The following is a 17,292-nucleotide window of genomic DNA, read 5'->3' on the forward strand; positions in this document are numbered from 1 at the left end:
CCCCTCAGTTAGCTCCAGCTCCCTCTGTTCACCCTGCTCCAGCTCCCTTAGCTCCAGCTTCCCCTGCACCTGCACCTGTTCGGCGGGTGGGGGCAGCCATGGACGGGCTGACCTCGGCACTCGCACCTGTTCCGCGGGTGGGGGCGGCCACGGACGGGCTGACCTCGGCACTCGCACCTGTTCCGCGGGTGGGGGCGGCCACGGACGGGCTGACCTCGGCACTCGCACCTGTTCCGCGGGTGGGGGCGGCCACGGACGGGCTGACCTCGGCACTCGCACCTGTTCCGCGGGTGGGGGCGGCCACGGACGGGCTGACCTCGGCACTCGCACCTGTTCCGCGGGTGGGGGCAGCCACGGACGGGCTGACCTCGGCACTCGCACCTGTTCCGCGGGTGGGGGCAGCCAGGTCCAAGCCTTCGCATCGGTTTTCTGTGTTAGCTGCAGCAGCAGGGTCTCAGTCAGCTCTAGCTCCAGTCGCTCTCCCTCGCCTTCAGTCAGCTCCAGTAACTCTTCCTCGGTCCCCAGTGTCAGCTGTTTCAGTGCCCTCTCAGTCAGTTCCCTCAGCCCCTGTCTTAGTTCCTTCGGTTTTGGTCCCAGTTCCCTCAGCTCCTGCTCCTTCTGTAGCTCCAGTAGTGTCAGCTCCCTCTCAGGCCCCAGTGTCAGCTAGCTCTCGGTCTGTTTCCACGCAGCCAGATCTCCCTAGCTCTCGGTCTGCTTCCACGCAGCCAGATCTCCCTAGCTCTCGGTCTGCTTCCACGCAGCCAGATCTCCCTAGCTCGCGGTCTGTTTCCACGCAGCCAGATCTCCCTAGCTCGCGGTCTGTTTCCACGCAGCCAGATCTCCCTAGCTCGCGGTCTGTTTCCACGCAGCCAGATCTCCCTAGCTCGCGGTCTGTTTCCACGCAGCCAGATCTCCCTAGCTCGCGGTCTGTTTCCACGCAGCCAGATCTCCCTAGCTCGCGGTCTGTTTCCACGCAGCCAGATCTCCCTAGCTCGCGGTCTGTTTCCACGCAGCCAGATCTCCCTAGCTCGCGGTCTGTTTCCACGCAGCCAGATCTCCCTAGCTCGCGGTCTGTTTCCACGCAGCCAGATCTCCCTAGCTCGCGGTCTGTTTCCACGCAGCCAGATCTCCCTAGCTCGCGGCCTGTTTCCACGCAGCCAGATCTCCCTAGCTCGCGGCCTGCTTCCACGCAGCCAGATCTCCCTAGCTCGCGGCCTGCTTCCACGCAGCCAGTCGTCTCCCGGCCTGCTTCCACGCAGCCAGTCGTCTCCCAGCCTGCTTCCACGCAGCCAGTCGTCTCCCGGCCTGCTTCCACGCAGTCCCCTGCACCTCGGCTATTCCCCGAGCAGCCCCTGCTGCTCAATAAAGCAGCAGTGTGCCCTGTTCCGCGGTCCCAGCCTACGCATCCGGTGCCTCACTATGTAGGCCCCGTTCAGCCCATGGGCTCAGCTCAGTCCGAGCCGATGGGGGTCTCCGCTCAGTCCGAGCCAGGGGGTCCCGCTCAGTCCGAGCGCTCCGCGCCAGAGGGTCCCGCTCAGTCCGAGCCGATGGGGGTCTCCGCTCAGTCCGAGCGCTCCGCGCCAGAGGGTCCCGCTCAGTCCGAGCCGATGGGGGTCTCCGCTCAGTCCGAGCCAGGGGGTCCCGCTCAGTCCGAGCACTCCGCGCCAGAGGGTCCCGCTCAGTCCGAGCCGTTGGGGGTCTCCGCTCAGTCCGAGCGCTCCGCGCCAGAGGGTCCCGCTCAGTCCGAGCGCTCCGCGCCAGAGGGTCCCGCTCAGTCCGAGCCGATGGGGGTCTCCGCTCAGTCCGAGCCGATGGGGGTCTCCGCTCAGTCCGAGCCGATGGGGGTCTCCGCTCAGTCCGAGCCAGGGGGTCCCGCTCAGTCCGAGCGCTCCGCACCAGAGGGTCCCGCTCAGTCCGAGCCGATGGGGGTCTCCGCTCAGTCCGAGTGCTCCGCGCCAGAGGGTCCCGCTCAGTCCGAGCGCTCCGCGCACGAGGGTCCCGCACAGTCCGAGCCGATGGGGGTCTCCGCTCAGTCCGAGCGCTCCGAGCCAGGGGGTCCCGCTCAGTCCGAGCCGGTGGGGGTCTCTGCTCAGTCCGAGCGCTCCACGTCACCCGAGGGTTCCCCACCAGAGCCCGGGGTCGCCCTTCTCCGCCGCCGCATGCCCCGCGGTCGGCCTCCAGTGTCTGCTCCCCGTCGCCGCCGCCGCATGCCCCGCGGTCGGCCTCCAGTGACCCCTCCTCGTCGCCGCCGCCGCTGGGAGCGCGGTCGGCCTCCAGTGACCCCTCCTCGTCGCCGCCGCTGGGAGCGCGGTCGGCCTCCAGTGTCTCCTCCTCGTCGTCGCCGCCGCCGCTGGGAGCGCGGTCGGCCTCCAGTGTCTCCTCCTCGTCGCCGCTGGGAGCGCGGTCGGCCTCCAGTGACTCCTCCTCGCCGCCGCCGCTGGGAGCGCGGTCGGCCTCCAGTGACTCCTCCTCGCCGCCGCCGCTGGGAGCGCGGTCGGCCTCCAGTGACTCCTCCTCGCCGCCGCCGCTGGGAGCGCGGTCGGCCTCCAGTGACTCCCCCTCGTCGTCGCCGCCGCCGCTGGGAGCGCGGTCGGCCTCCAGTGATTCCTTCTCGTCCTCGTCGCCGCCGCCGCTGGGAGCGCGGTCGGCCTCCCTCGTTGGGTCTTTGCTTTGTGGCCCCTTGGCCTCTGCGGCCTCCTGAACTGTGTGTTTTTTGTTTTGGATTTCCCACTGACTCCCCTGAACTGTGGACTGTTTTTTCCCCTGCTGTTTTTGTTTTGTTATAGCTCCTGGACTGTTCCTTGTTTCGACCCCCTGTTTTGGACGTTGGAGCTCTCCGGCCTTGTGCCGTCGCTTTTTGTTTCATCCGGTTGTTTTTTGTTTTCTCATCCCCATGTTTTGCTCTGGTTTTTGGACTGTTATTCAGCTTGTGCCATTGCTTTTCTTTGTTCTGTTCCTTTTGCTTATTGTTTTTTGCCCCTGTGCTCTACCCTTGCTCCAGTGCTTCCTTGTGTTTTTGGGTTTGTTCCTGACTTTGTTTGCTCCCTGTCTGTTTTTGTTTCGGGCCCTCCTTCCTGGTCCCCCGCCTCCCGCCCTTGTCTGGTTTTTTTTCTGGTTTTGGCCGTCGGGAGCCGGCCTTTGAGGGGGAAGTACTGTCATGTCCTGGGCCGTTGGCCCAGCGTTTTGTGTTAATAGTTATTTCCTGAGTTTGTCCTCCCTGTATGTTTGTCATGTTCCCAGTGTTGTGACTTGTCTGCGTGTTCCTTGGTTTATCACTTCCTGTTTTATTTTGCCAATGTGATTTCCTTGTGCTTTGTGTTTAGCTTTGCTTCCCCTGTGTAATTAGTTTCATTTGCCTCACCTGTTGTTCCCTGCTGTTTTCTCTTGCCCTGATTACCCAGTGTGTATTTAAGCCCTCAGTTTTCATTTGTTCTCTGTCGCGTCGTTGACGTTGTGTGTCCGTGTGTTTCTGTGTTCCTGTGTTCCCGTGTTCCCTGCGCCTGCCCTTCGTCTCCCTGTGCCTCCCTTCCAAGGTTTTTGTATTTTTGTGTTTCCCCGATGGAATAAACGCCCTTTTAAGTTACCCCTGGAGTCCTGCGTTTTTGCCCTTCCTTGCCCGTTTCCTCCCCGGCCATGACATAAGATGCACAGGAATGAAGGCCAAACACAAACTACAGAGAATAGGAAGGACAAGAGGAACAACATTGTCATCCCATATGTGTCAGGCTTGTCAGAGAAACTCAGAAGAATTTTCTCCAAGCATGACATCTCAGTATACTTCAAACCAAGTCACACCCTAAGACAAAAACTGGTTCATCCCAAGGACAAACCCGCCAAACACAAGATCAGCGATGTAGTGTATGCTGTTCAGTGCAGTGAAGAGTGCTCGGACCTCTACATTGGTGAAACCAAACAGCCTCTTCACAAACGAATGGCACAACATAGAAGAGCCACCTCGACAGGACAAGATTCAGCAGTACATCTGCATCTGAAGGAAAAAGGGCACTCTTTTGAGGATGCCAATGTTCACATTGGCATCACAAGAAGAAGAACCTTGACCCTGATGTTCTTTCAAATTACAGACCAATTTCTAAATTACCATTTTTATCCAAGGTTCTTGAAAAAGTTGTTTTTAAGCAACTTCAAGCATTTTTAAGTGAACATGGAATGTGGGAAAAGTTTCAGTCAGGTTTTAGAATGCGTCACAGCACAGAAACGGCTCTTTTAAGAGTTTTTAACGATCTGCTTTTAACTGTGGACTCTGGTAGTCCTGCAGTTTTAGTACTTCTAGATCTGTCAGCTGCCTTTGACACTGTGGACCACGAGATCCTTCTATCCCGCCTAGAACATGAAATTGGCATTAAAGGCACGGTTCTGACTTGGTTCAGATCTTATCTTACTGATAGAAGTTTCTCTGTCCATCTAGGAAACTGTTTTTCTACCACAGCAAAGCTTTCTTGTGGAGTGCCTCAGGGGTCCATTCTGGGCCCAATTCTTTTTTCATTGTATATGTTGCCTCTAGGGTCGATTTTTAGGAAACATAATATTTGTTTCCACTGTTTTGCTGACGACATCCAGGTGTATATGCCCATCAAACTGAACAGCAGAGATCCATGGGAACCCCTGCTGAACTGTCTCAGTGACATTAAGTCCTGGATGAGAAACAATTTCCTAAATCTTAATGAAAGCAAAACCGAGGTCATATGCTTTGGTAAATTTGACCCCTCAAGCTACTCCTCTGGCACTCTGAGTCATTTGGCTCCTCACTGTCGTGATGCTGTGAAAAATCTGGGTGTCATTTTAGATAGTAGTTTTAAAATGGAGAAGCAAGTAAGTGCTGTTACCAAAATCAGTTTTTACCAACTCAGAGTCATTGCCAAGGTAAAACCTTATCTCCCACAGCAGGACCTGGAAAAAGTTATTCATGCTTTTATTACTTCCCGCCTGGACTACTGTAATTCTCTGTACTTTGGCATAGATCAATCATCTGTGCGCCGCCTGCAGGTAGTCCAGAATGCGGCAGCTCGTCTTTTAACCGGTTTAAAAAAGCATGAACACATTACCCCAGTCCTGTCATCCCTTCACTGGCTCCCTGTCCGTTTTAGAATCGATTTTAAGATTTTATTGCTTACTTTTAAAGCCTTAAACGGACTGGCACCTTTGTATCTGTCTGAGCTGCTTCACTGTCACACCCCTGTAAGAGCTCTGAGGTCATCGAACCAGCTGCTCTTACAGAGGCCTAAAACTAGACTAAAACAGAGAGGTGATCGAGCTTTTGCAGCAGCAGCACCAAAGCTATGGAACGATCTACCTCTCCATATCCGCACAGCTCAGACGATACACACATTTAAATCTCTATTAAAAACACATTTCTTTTCCTTGGCATTTGGCTGCAGTGCTACCTCCTTTAGATGATTGTTTTATGGTATTTTATGGTACTTGTTTTAAACGTTTTAATTTTTAATTTTCTTATGTTATTTATTGTTCTTAATGTTTTTATTTATTTATTTTTATTTTATTATTTTATTTATTTATTTATATATTTTTATTTTTATTTAGTATAGTCCTTGGGGTTACAGATCTTGTACAGCACTTTGGTCAACGTCGTTGTTTTAAATGTGCTTTATAAATAAACTTGACTTGACTTGACTTGACATTTTGGACAGGGAAAACAGATGGTTTGAAAGAGGAGTGAAAGAAGCCATCTATGTCCACTGTGAACAACCATCATTGAACAGAGGAGGTGGATTACATCACCAACTTTCCCCCGCTTACAGTGCTGTCCTGAGCTCCCTTCCCAGACGTCTCAACCCCCATTCACACCTTTGTTCCAGTGACCTCAATAGGCCACAGGAAACAATGGAGCGGAGTCCTAAATTGGTTTCAACTGAAACCACTGATTAAATATGACCCACGCCCCCTTCACACCTGGGCACATGTGTTCACGCACATGATCAATAGAGGATCATAACCACCTCCAGGGGACTACGCCCACAGGGGTTTAAATACCTGGGTCTCTCCACCATTTGGTTGAGAACTGAAGAAGCCTTTCGGATGAGAGGTGAAACGTCTTCAAGAAACAAAAAGAAGTCCAGTCGCCTTTTTTTCAAGCTCCAGAGACCATAACCATCTCAAAGATTATTCTTCATGTTTGGCTGCTTTCAGCACTGCTGGTATTTGTTTAGACTCTTTTGCTCCAGTTGATCTTTCAGAGTTAACTTCAATAGTTACTTCCTCCAAACCAGCAACATGTTTGTTAGATCCCATTCCTACTAGACTGTTCAAAGAAGTCTTTCCAATTATTGATGCTTCAATCTTAAAAATGATCAATCAGTCTTTATTAGTTGGCTATGTACCACAGACCTTCAAGGTGGCTGTAATTAAACCTCTACTTAAAAAGCCATCACTTGACCCAGCTGTCTTAGCTAATTATAGGCCAATCTCCAACCTTCCTTTTCTCTCAAAGATTCTTGAAAGAGTAGTTGTAAAACAGCTAACTGATCATCTGCAGAGGAACGGTTTATTTGAAGAGTTTCAGTCAGGTTTCAGAATTCATCACAGTACAGAAACAGCATTAGTGAAGGTTACAAATGATCTTCTTAGAGCCTCTGACAGTGGACTCATCTCTGTTCTTGTCCTGTTGGACCTCAGTGCAGCTTTTGATACTGTTGACCATAACATTTTATTAGAGAGATTAGAGCTTGCTATAGGTATTAAAGGTACTGCACTGCAGTGGTTTGAATCATATTTATCTCATAGACTCCAATTTGTTCATGTAAATGGGGAGTCTTCTTCACACACTAAGGTTAATTATGGAGTTCCACAGGGTTCTGTGCTAGGACCAATTTTATTTACATTATACATGCTTCCCTTAAGCAGTATTATTAGAAAGCACTGCATCAATTTTCATTGTTATGCAGATGATACTCAGCTTTACCTATCAATGAAGCCAGATGACACACATCAATTAGTTAAACTGCAGGAATGTCTTAAAGACATTAAGGCCTGGATGACCTCTAATTTCCTGCTTCTAAATTCAGATAAAACTGAAATTCTTGTTCTCGGCCCCACAAATCTTAGAAACATGGTGTCTAACCAGATACTTACTCTGGATGGCATTACTTTGGCCTCCAGTAACACTGTGAGAAATCTTGGAGTCATTTTTGACCAGGATATGTCCTTCAATGCACATATTAAACAAATATGTAGGACCGCTTTTTTGCATTTGCGCAATATTTCTAAAATTAGAAACATCCTTTCTCAGAGTGATGCTGAAAAGCTCATTCATGCATTTATTACTTCTAGGCTGGACTATTGTAATTCATTATTATCAGGCTGTCCTAAAAGCTCCCTGAAAAGCCTTCAGCTGATCCAAAATGCTGCAGCTAGAGTACTGACAGGGACTAGAAAGAGAGAGCATATTTCTCCCATATTGGCTTCTCTTCATTGGCTCCCTGTTAAATCTAGAATAGAATTTAAAATCCTTCTCCTCACATACAAGGTCTTGAATAATCAGGCACCATCTTATCTCAAAGACCTCATAGTACCATATCACCCCAATAGAGCACTTCGCTCTCAGACTGCTGGCTTACTTGTGGTTCCTAGGATACTTAAGAGTAGAATGGGAGGCAGAGCCTTCAGCTTTCAGGCGCCTCTTCTGTGGAACCAGCTTCCAGCTTGGATTCGGGAGACAGACACCCTCTCTCTTTTTAAGATTAGGCTTAAAACTTTCCTTTATGATAAAGCTTATAGTTAGGGCTGGATCAGGTGACCCTGAACCATCCCTTAGTTATGCTGCTATAGGCCTAGTCTGCTGGGGGGTTCACATAATGCACTGTTTCTCATTCACCTTATTTACTTTGTTTATACTCCACTCTGCATTTAATCATTAATTGATATTAATCTCTGGCTCTCTTCCACAGCATGTCTTTTCTCTCCCCTCAGCCCAACCGGTCGCAGCAGATGACCCCCCCTCCCTGAGCCTGGTTCTGCTGGAGGGTTCTTCCTGTTAAAAGGGAGTTTTTCCTTTCCACTGTCACCAAGTGCTGCTCATAGGGGGTCGTTTTGACTGTTGGGTTTTCTCTGTATTATTGTAGGGTCTTTACCCACAATACAAAGCGCCTTGAGGCGACAGTTTGTTGTGATTTGGCGCTATATAAATAAAATTGAATTGAATTGAATTGAAACAATCAAAAAAAAAAAAACAAAACACCAAAGAGAGAGAGCTAGACAACCAAGATGCTGGCAGCTTAAATACTGGAGGCCAATCAGCCAGCACAGCTGCAACTCGTTCCCCTCATGAACTCCTGAAGCAGCCCCGCTATCACAGGGTGTCACACCTCATACTGTGCCCCCTTTATGGGGTAAAATATGAGATGCTTTTTTTTTTTTTATCCTCACCTATCCCATTGTATATGTTTCCATCTTTTCTAACAGCAGCGCCTCTCGTGATGGCAGCAAGGCCGCAGACATTTATCTCCCTATGTTTGTCTGGTTTGTTTGTGTTTTTTTGGATGGGTGTTCGGGAACACAATTTTCATTATATGTTTACATATAACGACAAATAAAGTCGTCTTCTTCTTCTTCTTTCTGACTTCAACCACCAGACCATTTTAGGTTTACACTGTCAGTGTGTTTTGAACTCAGTTCGACCCAAAAGCTTCAGGTAAATAAAAATATGTTTAATAACGACCAGGTTCACACTGACCGCAACTCTGGTTGCTGTGGTAACCCCTGTACACAGAGCAGATAGCAGAGAGTCACATGATGTCCCAAATGGGGACGAAATGAGTCAGAACAGCAGCTGCTGCCTTGCAGTGACGTAGTTTCAAGAGATGTGTAAAAAATTCCCCAAATGTTCAAGAATGAAACTGAACGAGAACTCAAACCTGATTTTACACAACTTTACAAAACACTAAAAAATGTCTTTTGTTTTGTTTGACATCTAAATAACACTTCTCTTCTTTTTCTTGCTGCTCTGTAGAATAATTTATTGTTATTAATATTTTGGTAGAAGGTACATTAGAAACCCATCCATCCATGCATTTTCTTCCACTTATCCTTTTCAGGAATGTGAGGGGCTGGAGCCTATCCCAGCTGTCATAGGGTGAGAGGAACGGGACACCCTGTACAGGTCGCCTGCCTGTTGCAGGGCCAACACAGAGAGACAGACAATTCACACTCACATTGACACCTATGGGCAATTTAGGATCACCAGTAAACCAAACCTCACTAGTCTTTAGACTGTGGGAGGAAACAGGACTCTTTTTTTTCTGTGTGATTCTAACAGCTGGCCCTGTGCATCTTAAATGATCCTGTTAAAACAGGAATAACAGCATCAGGAGGAACAGCAGCAGGAATAACAGCAGCATGCTGCCGGGACTGTGAAATGCCACTGAGAGCACCGATCTGTGAAACCCAAACCTCTCTGAGCCGCTCACTGAGGCACACTACATGCTTTACAAGGCTGACTGAAACTGATGACTGCAGATTCGTGCTGCGGTTCAGTCGCACAGTTTCTCCTATTCAACAGCTGTGATGAGGGTTCCTGACTGACACAATAAAACTGTCCTCATTCTCATTTCATCCTGTGGGCTCCAGGAGTCTTTATTTTCACTTTCACTTCTCATTTATCATAAGACTACCATCCATCTTGTATTTAAACCCACTAACTGATGGTTTTGTCAGCTGTTTTCAGCAGAAACATGTTGGTCTTTCTCAGAACGGGACCCTGGAGGAAAGTACCTGCTTCCCCACCTTCGACTCAATAACCACTTTTTTCTCATACACTCAGCTTTGTGGAAGAAGAGATCACATTTCCTGAACACAAAGTCTGCAATATCCAGCTTCACTGTTTCACTCACACAAAAAACTATATGCAAATCTTTACCTAGTAAAAAAAAAAAAAATCAAACACAGAGCAAGTTACTACCTTCCATATCCCCAAAGAAAACAACCTCAGGCTTTTCAGATTAAAGAAACATCTCACTGTAGGCTGCAAATGATGAAGCAGGGCAGGTTAGGCTTCCTGGACAAGCCTCAAAATATTTAGTGGAAAAATCTTAAATGTCCTAAACTGAAGGAACTTTGTAAATGTATCATGCAACAGGAGAAAGGCAGAACTGATCCAAATACCACTTCAAAACTGTACTAGCTGATATTTAAGCTTGTAGAAGTCCAATGAATGCTCCTCATACTGTACACAACATTTGGTCAGACAGTTAGAGAGGAGCTTTACAAAGTTCTCTACAAGGACCTGAGCTCTTTATTTTTAGCCATGCAGTAACACATGCTAAGCTGGATGAGACACACTAACTAGAAGCAGTGCTTTAAGTTTCCATAAGCATTTCCAAAAATGCAAGATGAGCAACACATGTATTTAGCAGTGAATCGAGGTTTAAACCTCAGTAATATATTTTGTAATAAAATGAATAAAACTGTAAAATTCTCCTCTGTGGTGCCTCCAGCTGGTTCCTCTGCCTGATGGAAACTCACCAATCATGGGCTGAATGATGCCTTCTGCCACTTTGATGAGCTGCTGGTAGATCTGGATGGAGAGGTCACTCAGCACCTGTCTGTACTCAGTCAGGTCAAAGTTCTTCAGACAGTGTTCATTCTGTTTGGGTGTGTTGTGTGTCATAAACCCCTGAAGAAGACAAAGAAGAAGATGAAGAAAAAGAAGAGCAGTCAGGTCTGACAGTGGTTAATGTGTCTGCTCATGGATCAGGTCCTCACCTCCTCTCCACTGTACTGCTTCAGACAGTGAAGCAGCCGGCTGGTGTTGGCCAACCAGAAGGACGTCATCTCAAAGTCATCGTTGTTCTTCTGCAGAATGAATGAAAGCACGTTCAAAAGAAAAGAACCTGTGTGTGGAATCAAACAGGTGGGCTGTGCGTGCAGTGGCACTGACCTTCAGGACTTTCTTGATGGTGTTGATAGTAGAGGTGAGCAGAGACTCCACCTTCTGGTCATCGTTGATGTAGTCAGCATGGCGGATGCACATGAAGAGGATGTAAGCAGGCAGACAGGGCACCGTTCCTGACACAGTGCTGGGTCGGATGTCTAAATCACAAACACAGTGATGATCAGCAATGAGTACAGTTACTTTTTTAAAAGTAACTTGATACATTTCAAGATTACTGGCATTGTTACCCACTGAAAAAAGTAACTCCTCAGAGTACTTATGTTTCACCAACCATGAACACCTCTTTGAAGTGTCTTGTTGATGTTGGATATATTGTTCTGAGTGTGTCCTGCTGCTGTCATCAGGTGTGTTAAATTTCCCCCTCAGTGACAGCTTTACAGTAACTAAACTCGGGCTGGTGGTGGAGTTAGTAACAGCTGTTTCTTCAAATCTAAAGCAGAGCAACAGTGCAAGTAATTCCAAAATGCTAAAGCTGTCCCCTGTGTCTTCTCTCTAGCTTAGCCACATGTTGCACTGACATTAAAGTCCAACATGTCAAAGGCATCACAGATTTTCTATTTTCAAAAGGAGCAGAGAGAAACGGCAACATCTCAGTGTTCACCTCAGATACTTTGTGTGACTCAAAAAGATTTAAATAACAGCTGGAATGTGTTGAAGGTGATCTCTGAATCGGTTTTCCTCTTGGGACATGGAGGATTTTTTCTCACAGTTTCTGGTAGAACCAGTAAATAGAGAGCTATAATAGAGATATAATAGATATCTGGTTTGAGACACCCTGTTTCATAGAACAAGAAATAGTCTAAACTTCCAAAATCTGTGGGAGCAGTTTTCTAATGGTTTGACCAAGAAACCAGTCTGAGGTTGATGCACTGCCTTAATAACAAACTCAGGGAATAACTGAATATGACACCCCCTTTAACCCTCATAATGTCCTGGGGTCTTTTTAGACAGAATGATCACATGACTCTGGGGTGATGGTCTTACCATTGATCAGGGTCTTGGCGAGCAGGGCCTCATCCTCCTTGTTGTACTCCAGCATCCCCTCAAAATCCTTCTCCTTCCTCTGGACCGTCACCTGGCGGCTCATCACAGGTCTGGACCTGGTGGTCTGAGCCGCTGCCTGAGTGGCTGAAAAACACACAGATTTAGCCTCTGATCATCAGACCAGATCAAATCTGATCTGATCTACGGACCAGCTTCTCATTCTCCTGTTACCTTCCAGCTCCTGGACCTTCTTCATGTAGATCCTGAGCTGCTTCTTCAGCTTCCTCTCGTTCTTCTCCAGCTTCTCAACCAGCTCTTTGAGATCCTGTAGGAAGACACAGAGCACCATGAGAAAACAAGAAACAAAAAGGGAGTCCAGTAAGAGCAGCAGCTGCAGCTTCCTCACCAGGTTGTCGTTGGTGAGCCGTGTAATCTCTTGCTGGATGCTGTACTCCACCTTAGCCTCTGGAGACAGAGACGACATCTTGTTGAGTTTCTCCTGCTTGTCCTCAATGTCGGTTTTCAGCAGCTCAATCTGAGTGTGAAGGGCCTCCAGCTCGTCTTTGTGCTGCCTGGACTGAGTCTGCAGCTGAGCCTCCAGCAGCCTGACGGGACAGTGAGGACCACAGTGTAATTCACAGACACAAAAAAAACACCAAAACACTCACACAGAGAGGCAACCAGCGATTTCAGTTGTGATGCAGCCAGTGTGTGAACCATCCTCCGAGGCCTAGACAGGTCCACCTCAGATACATTTTCATGTACAGCTCTATGAAATACCAAAACACTGAAGATTCATATTTGCTTCTTTTTTCTTTTTTTTCATTAAGCAAATCTGAGCCCAACTTATTTCCTTTATTCTGGAAATAAATGTACTGATGTGGTTTCTGAGAGTCAGAACTGCCTGCGCAGGCTGTGAACCAAACACCTGTCAAACACTCACTGAGCCAGTGCTGAGGTAATGCTGATGTTTGGGTGTTTAGTGGATGGTGTCCTTCTCTTCAGTCTGCATGAATATTAAACTGTATTCGATTCATCATCAACTCTCAAACATATAAAGAGAATATTGAGTATAATCCTCACCTGAAGCCACACCATCAAAGCTGCACTTATTTCAACACATAAATAAACTTTACAACTTACAGCAACAACCAGCTCACATGGTGGTTTTTGGATGTCCTGGCTTTTAAGTAACTGCTTGGAGTATCCTCATATTTCACACACTGGGTGCAACAGCAGTACATCACAAGCAGATTGAGGTCCAGAGCAACATGAAAACATAACAGCATAGGAAAAGATGAACACATGAAAGAAAGCAGAGGAAGTGAGCAGAAACCTGGCCACTTGTTTGAGGCCCTGGTAAGCCAAACCCAGCTCTCCGTCTTCATTCAGGTAACACCAGTCTTGATGGTTACTGGTGTCCAGCAGCAGGAAGAGGACAAACAGAAGTAGATAAAAGCAGCACGTGAGGAACAATGCAGCGAACAGAGGGAAGAAGAGCAGCAGAAATGTTGCCACATAAACAGCTCCTGACACTAAAATAGAGTTATAACTACATTTCTATGCTTAGATTCTCTGATATGTCTGAAGATCACAGCCCTGTTTCCTCATGGACCAGAAGCTATTTTAACCCAAACCCAAACCAAACAGCAGAAGAGCTGGATGAGGTCCAGATGTGCACAAGGAGCCACATTTAAACATGTTTCTGGTGGACTTTGTTGTATGAAAACAACAATGTATAATAATGCTGAATGGCTTTGCTTCTGTCTTCAGAGGTCAGGAACTACATACTAATCTTTACATAATTCTGGGAAAAGGCTCTGAACCTTGAACAGACTCAATTTGGCCGTTCCCATCAGCTGAGCCTGAAGGTGAGTGTAAGAAACAGGACTGTGATCTTTTGAAGTGAAGTTTCAGCAGAGCAGCAGCAACAGAAAAAGAAGTGAAAGAGGCTGAAACAGCTGCAGCTTCACCACCAAACAGCCTGTATTAATTTCACAAGAATTTCTTTTCTCATTTATTAGTAATATTATGTAATATAGTCAGGACTACTTTCTCTACAGATGTTTCCCTGCTAACTACAAAACTGTTTAAGTGTACCTCTGGTTATGGATAATGTGAGGACTGTGACAGACAGGACTGCATTCACATTTCAGTCACATTTAACCAGAAATCTGTCACTTTGAAATCAGATTTCTTTAATTCATTAGAGAAGAAAAAAAAGATTATTTAATGTCTGAGAACAGTCAGACCCAAAGTAAAATGAGTGTATTCAAAGCCTTTTGCATCAATAACTAAAGATAAAATCAGCTAATGTGACCTGAATAGAGGACCTCTGTCCAAATAACTCACTGCCATAAAGCTGCTGGTTGTGGTTCTCTAAGTCACTTACTTTTTGGATTCACACAGTCCATGGTAAGCTCTGAGCGCCTCCTCTTTGTCCAGAGGATCTGTGCTGTTGTTCACCACAGGACTAGAGTCAGTTTCCTGCTCAAACACACAAACACGTCACATTACCACCACACCATTTCACTGACCCAATTTTAATATTACTTTAACATACAGACAAATGAACATGATGAATCTATATACATGCTCAGCTCTCTGACTCATCCATGGCACTCCTGAACCTTAGACTGTGATCAGCCTCTCAGTGAAGCTTGCTTGTCTGAAGGTGACAGCAGGTGAGGGAATGAACCATCATCAGAAAACAAGCTCTGAAGCAGAAATGCTGCTCTTTGCTGCTGCTTTGTGGAAAGTATTCTGTTATATTTTGAATCACTTTGAGCCAACTGTCTTTTAAATGATCAGTAATATTACAAAACATAGTTGGCATCCACCTCTTCGTAAATAAAAGTTTCACATTCAGAAATTCCCCTGTTGAGGTGTAACTTCAATTTCTATTGAAATGGGCTGGACTCCACTTCCTGTCTAAACCCAGGACTGCAAAGCCTATGTCTAAAACTTGCAATGTTTAGATTAATGTCTGTGTACGTGGAAGTATGTAGAACAACAGAAGTGAGTACACCACTGCACAATTTGACTTAGATATCAAATGAATCAAGACTGCATCACTTTACAATGACTGCATTACTTCTGAATGAGAAGGAAATAAGCAGACTTTTTCTTTCTACTCATTTCTTCAGGTTAATCTGATAAAATATATATTTCACATGTACTACTTGTGCCTTTTTAAAACCTTTAAACTAACCTCAGTGCCAAAGCTTATTTTACTTTTCCAGACAGACATGATGCCAACACATGCTGCTCAGCTTCTACGCAGATGATACTGCAGTTTACCAGAGAGAACAACACAAGCTTTGGTCCACCTACAGTCTGTTTTTAACTGTGTGAGTGGTATAAGATGATGAGTAACTGAAGTAAAAAAAAAAGGTATTAATTATGTATTAATGTAAACATGTGATACCGTGACATTCAAGCTCAGGATATTCTCGTTCTTCTCCTGCAGCTGGGCCACGCTCACAATCTGTGTCCTCAGGATGAGGACTTCCTCCTTGCGAGCATCAAGCTCCTCATGGGCTGCTTTAAGCTGGCTCAGCAGCAGGTTGTAGCTGTCCTGCAGCTCATTGGATGAGCTGTTCTGTGAGGCTCGCTCACTGACCATCTTTCTCAGCTCATTTAAGTCATTCTTCAGTTTTTTGTTCTCTGATTCCAGCTCTTGCCTCTGCAGAGACACAAAGTTCAACATTTAAGTTGCACATCAACTTCATTTGAAAGAACAGAGAAGAAGTCCTGATATCATGAAACTCCTTCAGTTCTGTACCTTGAGATTACTGTAGGCCAGATCAGCCGTCTCCTGCTCAGAGATGGAGGCCCTTGACTCAGAGCCCTTAAATGAAGGCAACACAAAGAAAAATGTGAGAACCGGATTAATTTCCCACACAGAAAACCTCTGAGGAAACAACTGAACCTGATAGATTCTGGATGAAACACTCACCTTTCGCTTGGCCACCTCCTCCAGCTTGTCTACGTTGATCTGCAGTCTCTTCCTCTCCTGCTCCAGCTCTCGGACTCTCTTCTGCAGCTTCATGAACAGACTAATATCCATTGCGGCCTTTTCCATCCCTATCTCCTGAAAACCAGCATTATCAGAGTAGATTTAATGTTGGAAATATGTCCAAACACTGAATCATCCTATCCTGAACTCACTCAAATACAAACCCCATGGTTTTGTTATGCAGCTTGCAAAGGAATATAGTGCAGATAAACATTTCAACAAACTCACATGCACTTCTGGAGAGAGGCTCTCTAATCACACTTTACCCACATAATTGTTGATTTAGTTAAATGTTAGTTAAAGAGCACTCATACTGCCTGTGTTGAACGCCCTCTATTTTTCTCTTCATTTGTGTGATCTGATGCATAAAGTTCAAACTGACTCACGTCCACCAGCTGAATGGCATTCTCTGTGTCTCCATTCTCAGAGTTGGAGACAGATGGGTAATTGGAGTCTGACTCTGGGCTGCTCTGATTGGACGGGTTCCTCATGTGGCCAGGTTGGAACTATGGGATTGTGGGAGGAAGAAAGTTAAAACAGATGTACTAAAGTCACTGAAATAAAGGGAAAATATTCCAAGAGAAAGTGTGTAAGAAAAAAGAAAAAAAACCTAAAAACTTGGAAAACATGAACATGAACCCTTTCAGTTCCTGGCTCTGTTTTGAAACTTATGAAATAAAAACTGAATGTAGTCAGTAACAGCTCCACAGATGTGAGCCCTGAACTGAACAACCTCTGGCTCTCTGGTTCAAAGACACTTGGCCAGAAGGATATCTCACAATCTGCAGGAAAGGAAAAAGAAAACTGACTTCCTCCTAATCCAGAACTGTAAATCAGAGAGTGACTTGAGGGCTGCAGCATAATGTGGAAGTCAGCATCACACTGGTTCACTAAACAAAAAGCAAAGCAGGATTTTTCTGCAGGTTTCGGATTATTTAAACTTTATTTAACTAGGCAAACAGATTAAGAACAATTTCTTATTTACAACTGTGGCCTGGATTTCTAGAAGAAATAAACTGTGAGGGGAAATAAGAGGGAGACATTCTCCACATAATCATTTTTATGATTTCTGAAGGTTAAATGCAGTTGTTAAAAGTACAACGTTAGGCTACACCACAGCTGCATGACTAAGATTAGCTCTAAGTACCTGTGTTCAGCGATGTTGCTGACAAATTCTGAGCTCTCATTTATTTAATTATTAGCAAGCATCTTCTCTGAGACACAGAAAGACTTCAGAGTTTCTTATTTCAGTTATTAAACCAAATATTCATTCAATAATCCCCGCAATTTCCTGCAGCGGGAACAGGAAGAGCTGAGCTGAACTGAGATCTGCAGTGCTCTTTCACACAGATGTTATAAACCTGCT

The 17,292-nt window shown here is 46.2% G+C and overlaps 1 protein-coding gene across 2 annotated transcripts in view; it reads right to left on the bottom strand.

Annotated features, from left to right (window-relative positions):
• The window catches only part of myo5b (myosin VB), a 111,436-nt gene that overhangs the window by 14,420 nt on the left and 79,724 nt on the right, over positions 1-17,292 (bottom strand). The window contains exons 25-36 of one of the 2 annotated variants that reach the window (XM_030742664.1): positions 16,313-16,432; positions 15,867-16,001; positions 15,693-15,758; positions 15,336-15,593; positions 14,301-14,395; positions 13,245-13,322; positions 12,315-12,513; positions 12,140-12,233; positions 11,909-12,052; positions 10,910-11,061; positions 10,735-10,824; positions 10,495-10,645 (exon numbers count right to left, since the gene is read on the bottom strand). In XM_030742664.1, the coding sequence (XP_030598524.1) occupies positions 10,495-10,645; positions 10,735-10,824; positions 10,910-11,061; positions 11,909-12,052; positions 12,140-12,233; positions 12,315-12,513; positions 13,245-13,322; positions 14,301-14,395; positions 15,336-15,593; positions 15,693-15,758; positions 15,867-16,001; positions 16,313-16,432 (1,582 nt within the window). The remainder of the gene's footprint in view (positions 1-10,494; positions 10,646-10,734; positions 10,825-10,909; positions 11,062-11,908; positions 12,053-12,139; positions 12,234-12,314; positions 12,514-13,244; positions 13,323-14,300; positions 14,396-15,335; positions 15,594-15,692; positions 15,759-15,866; positions 16,002-16,312; positions 16,433-17,292) is intronic. The other variant, XM_030742665.1, reaches the window with a different exon arrangement.

The sequence above is a fragment of the Archocentrus centrarchus genome, chromosome 12, assembly GCF_007364275.1.
Source record: "Archocentrus centrarchus isolate MPI-CPG fArcCen1 chromosome 12, fArcCen1, whole genome shotgun sequence".
NCBI classification, from domain to species: domain Eukaryota; kingdom Metazoa; phylum Chordata; class Actinopteri; order Cichliformes; family Cichlidae; genus Archocentrus; species Archocentrus centrarchus.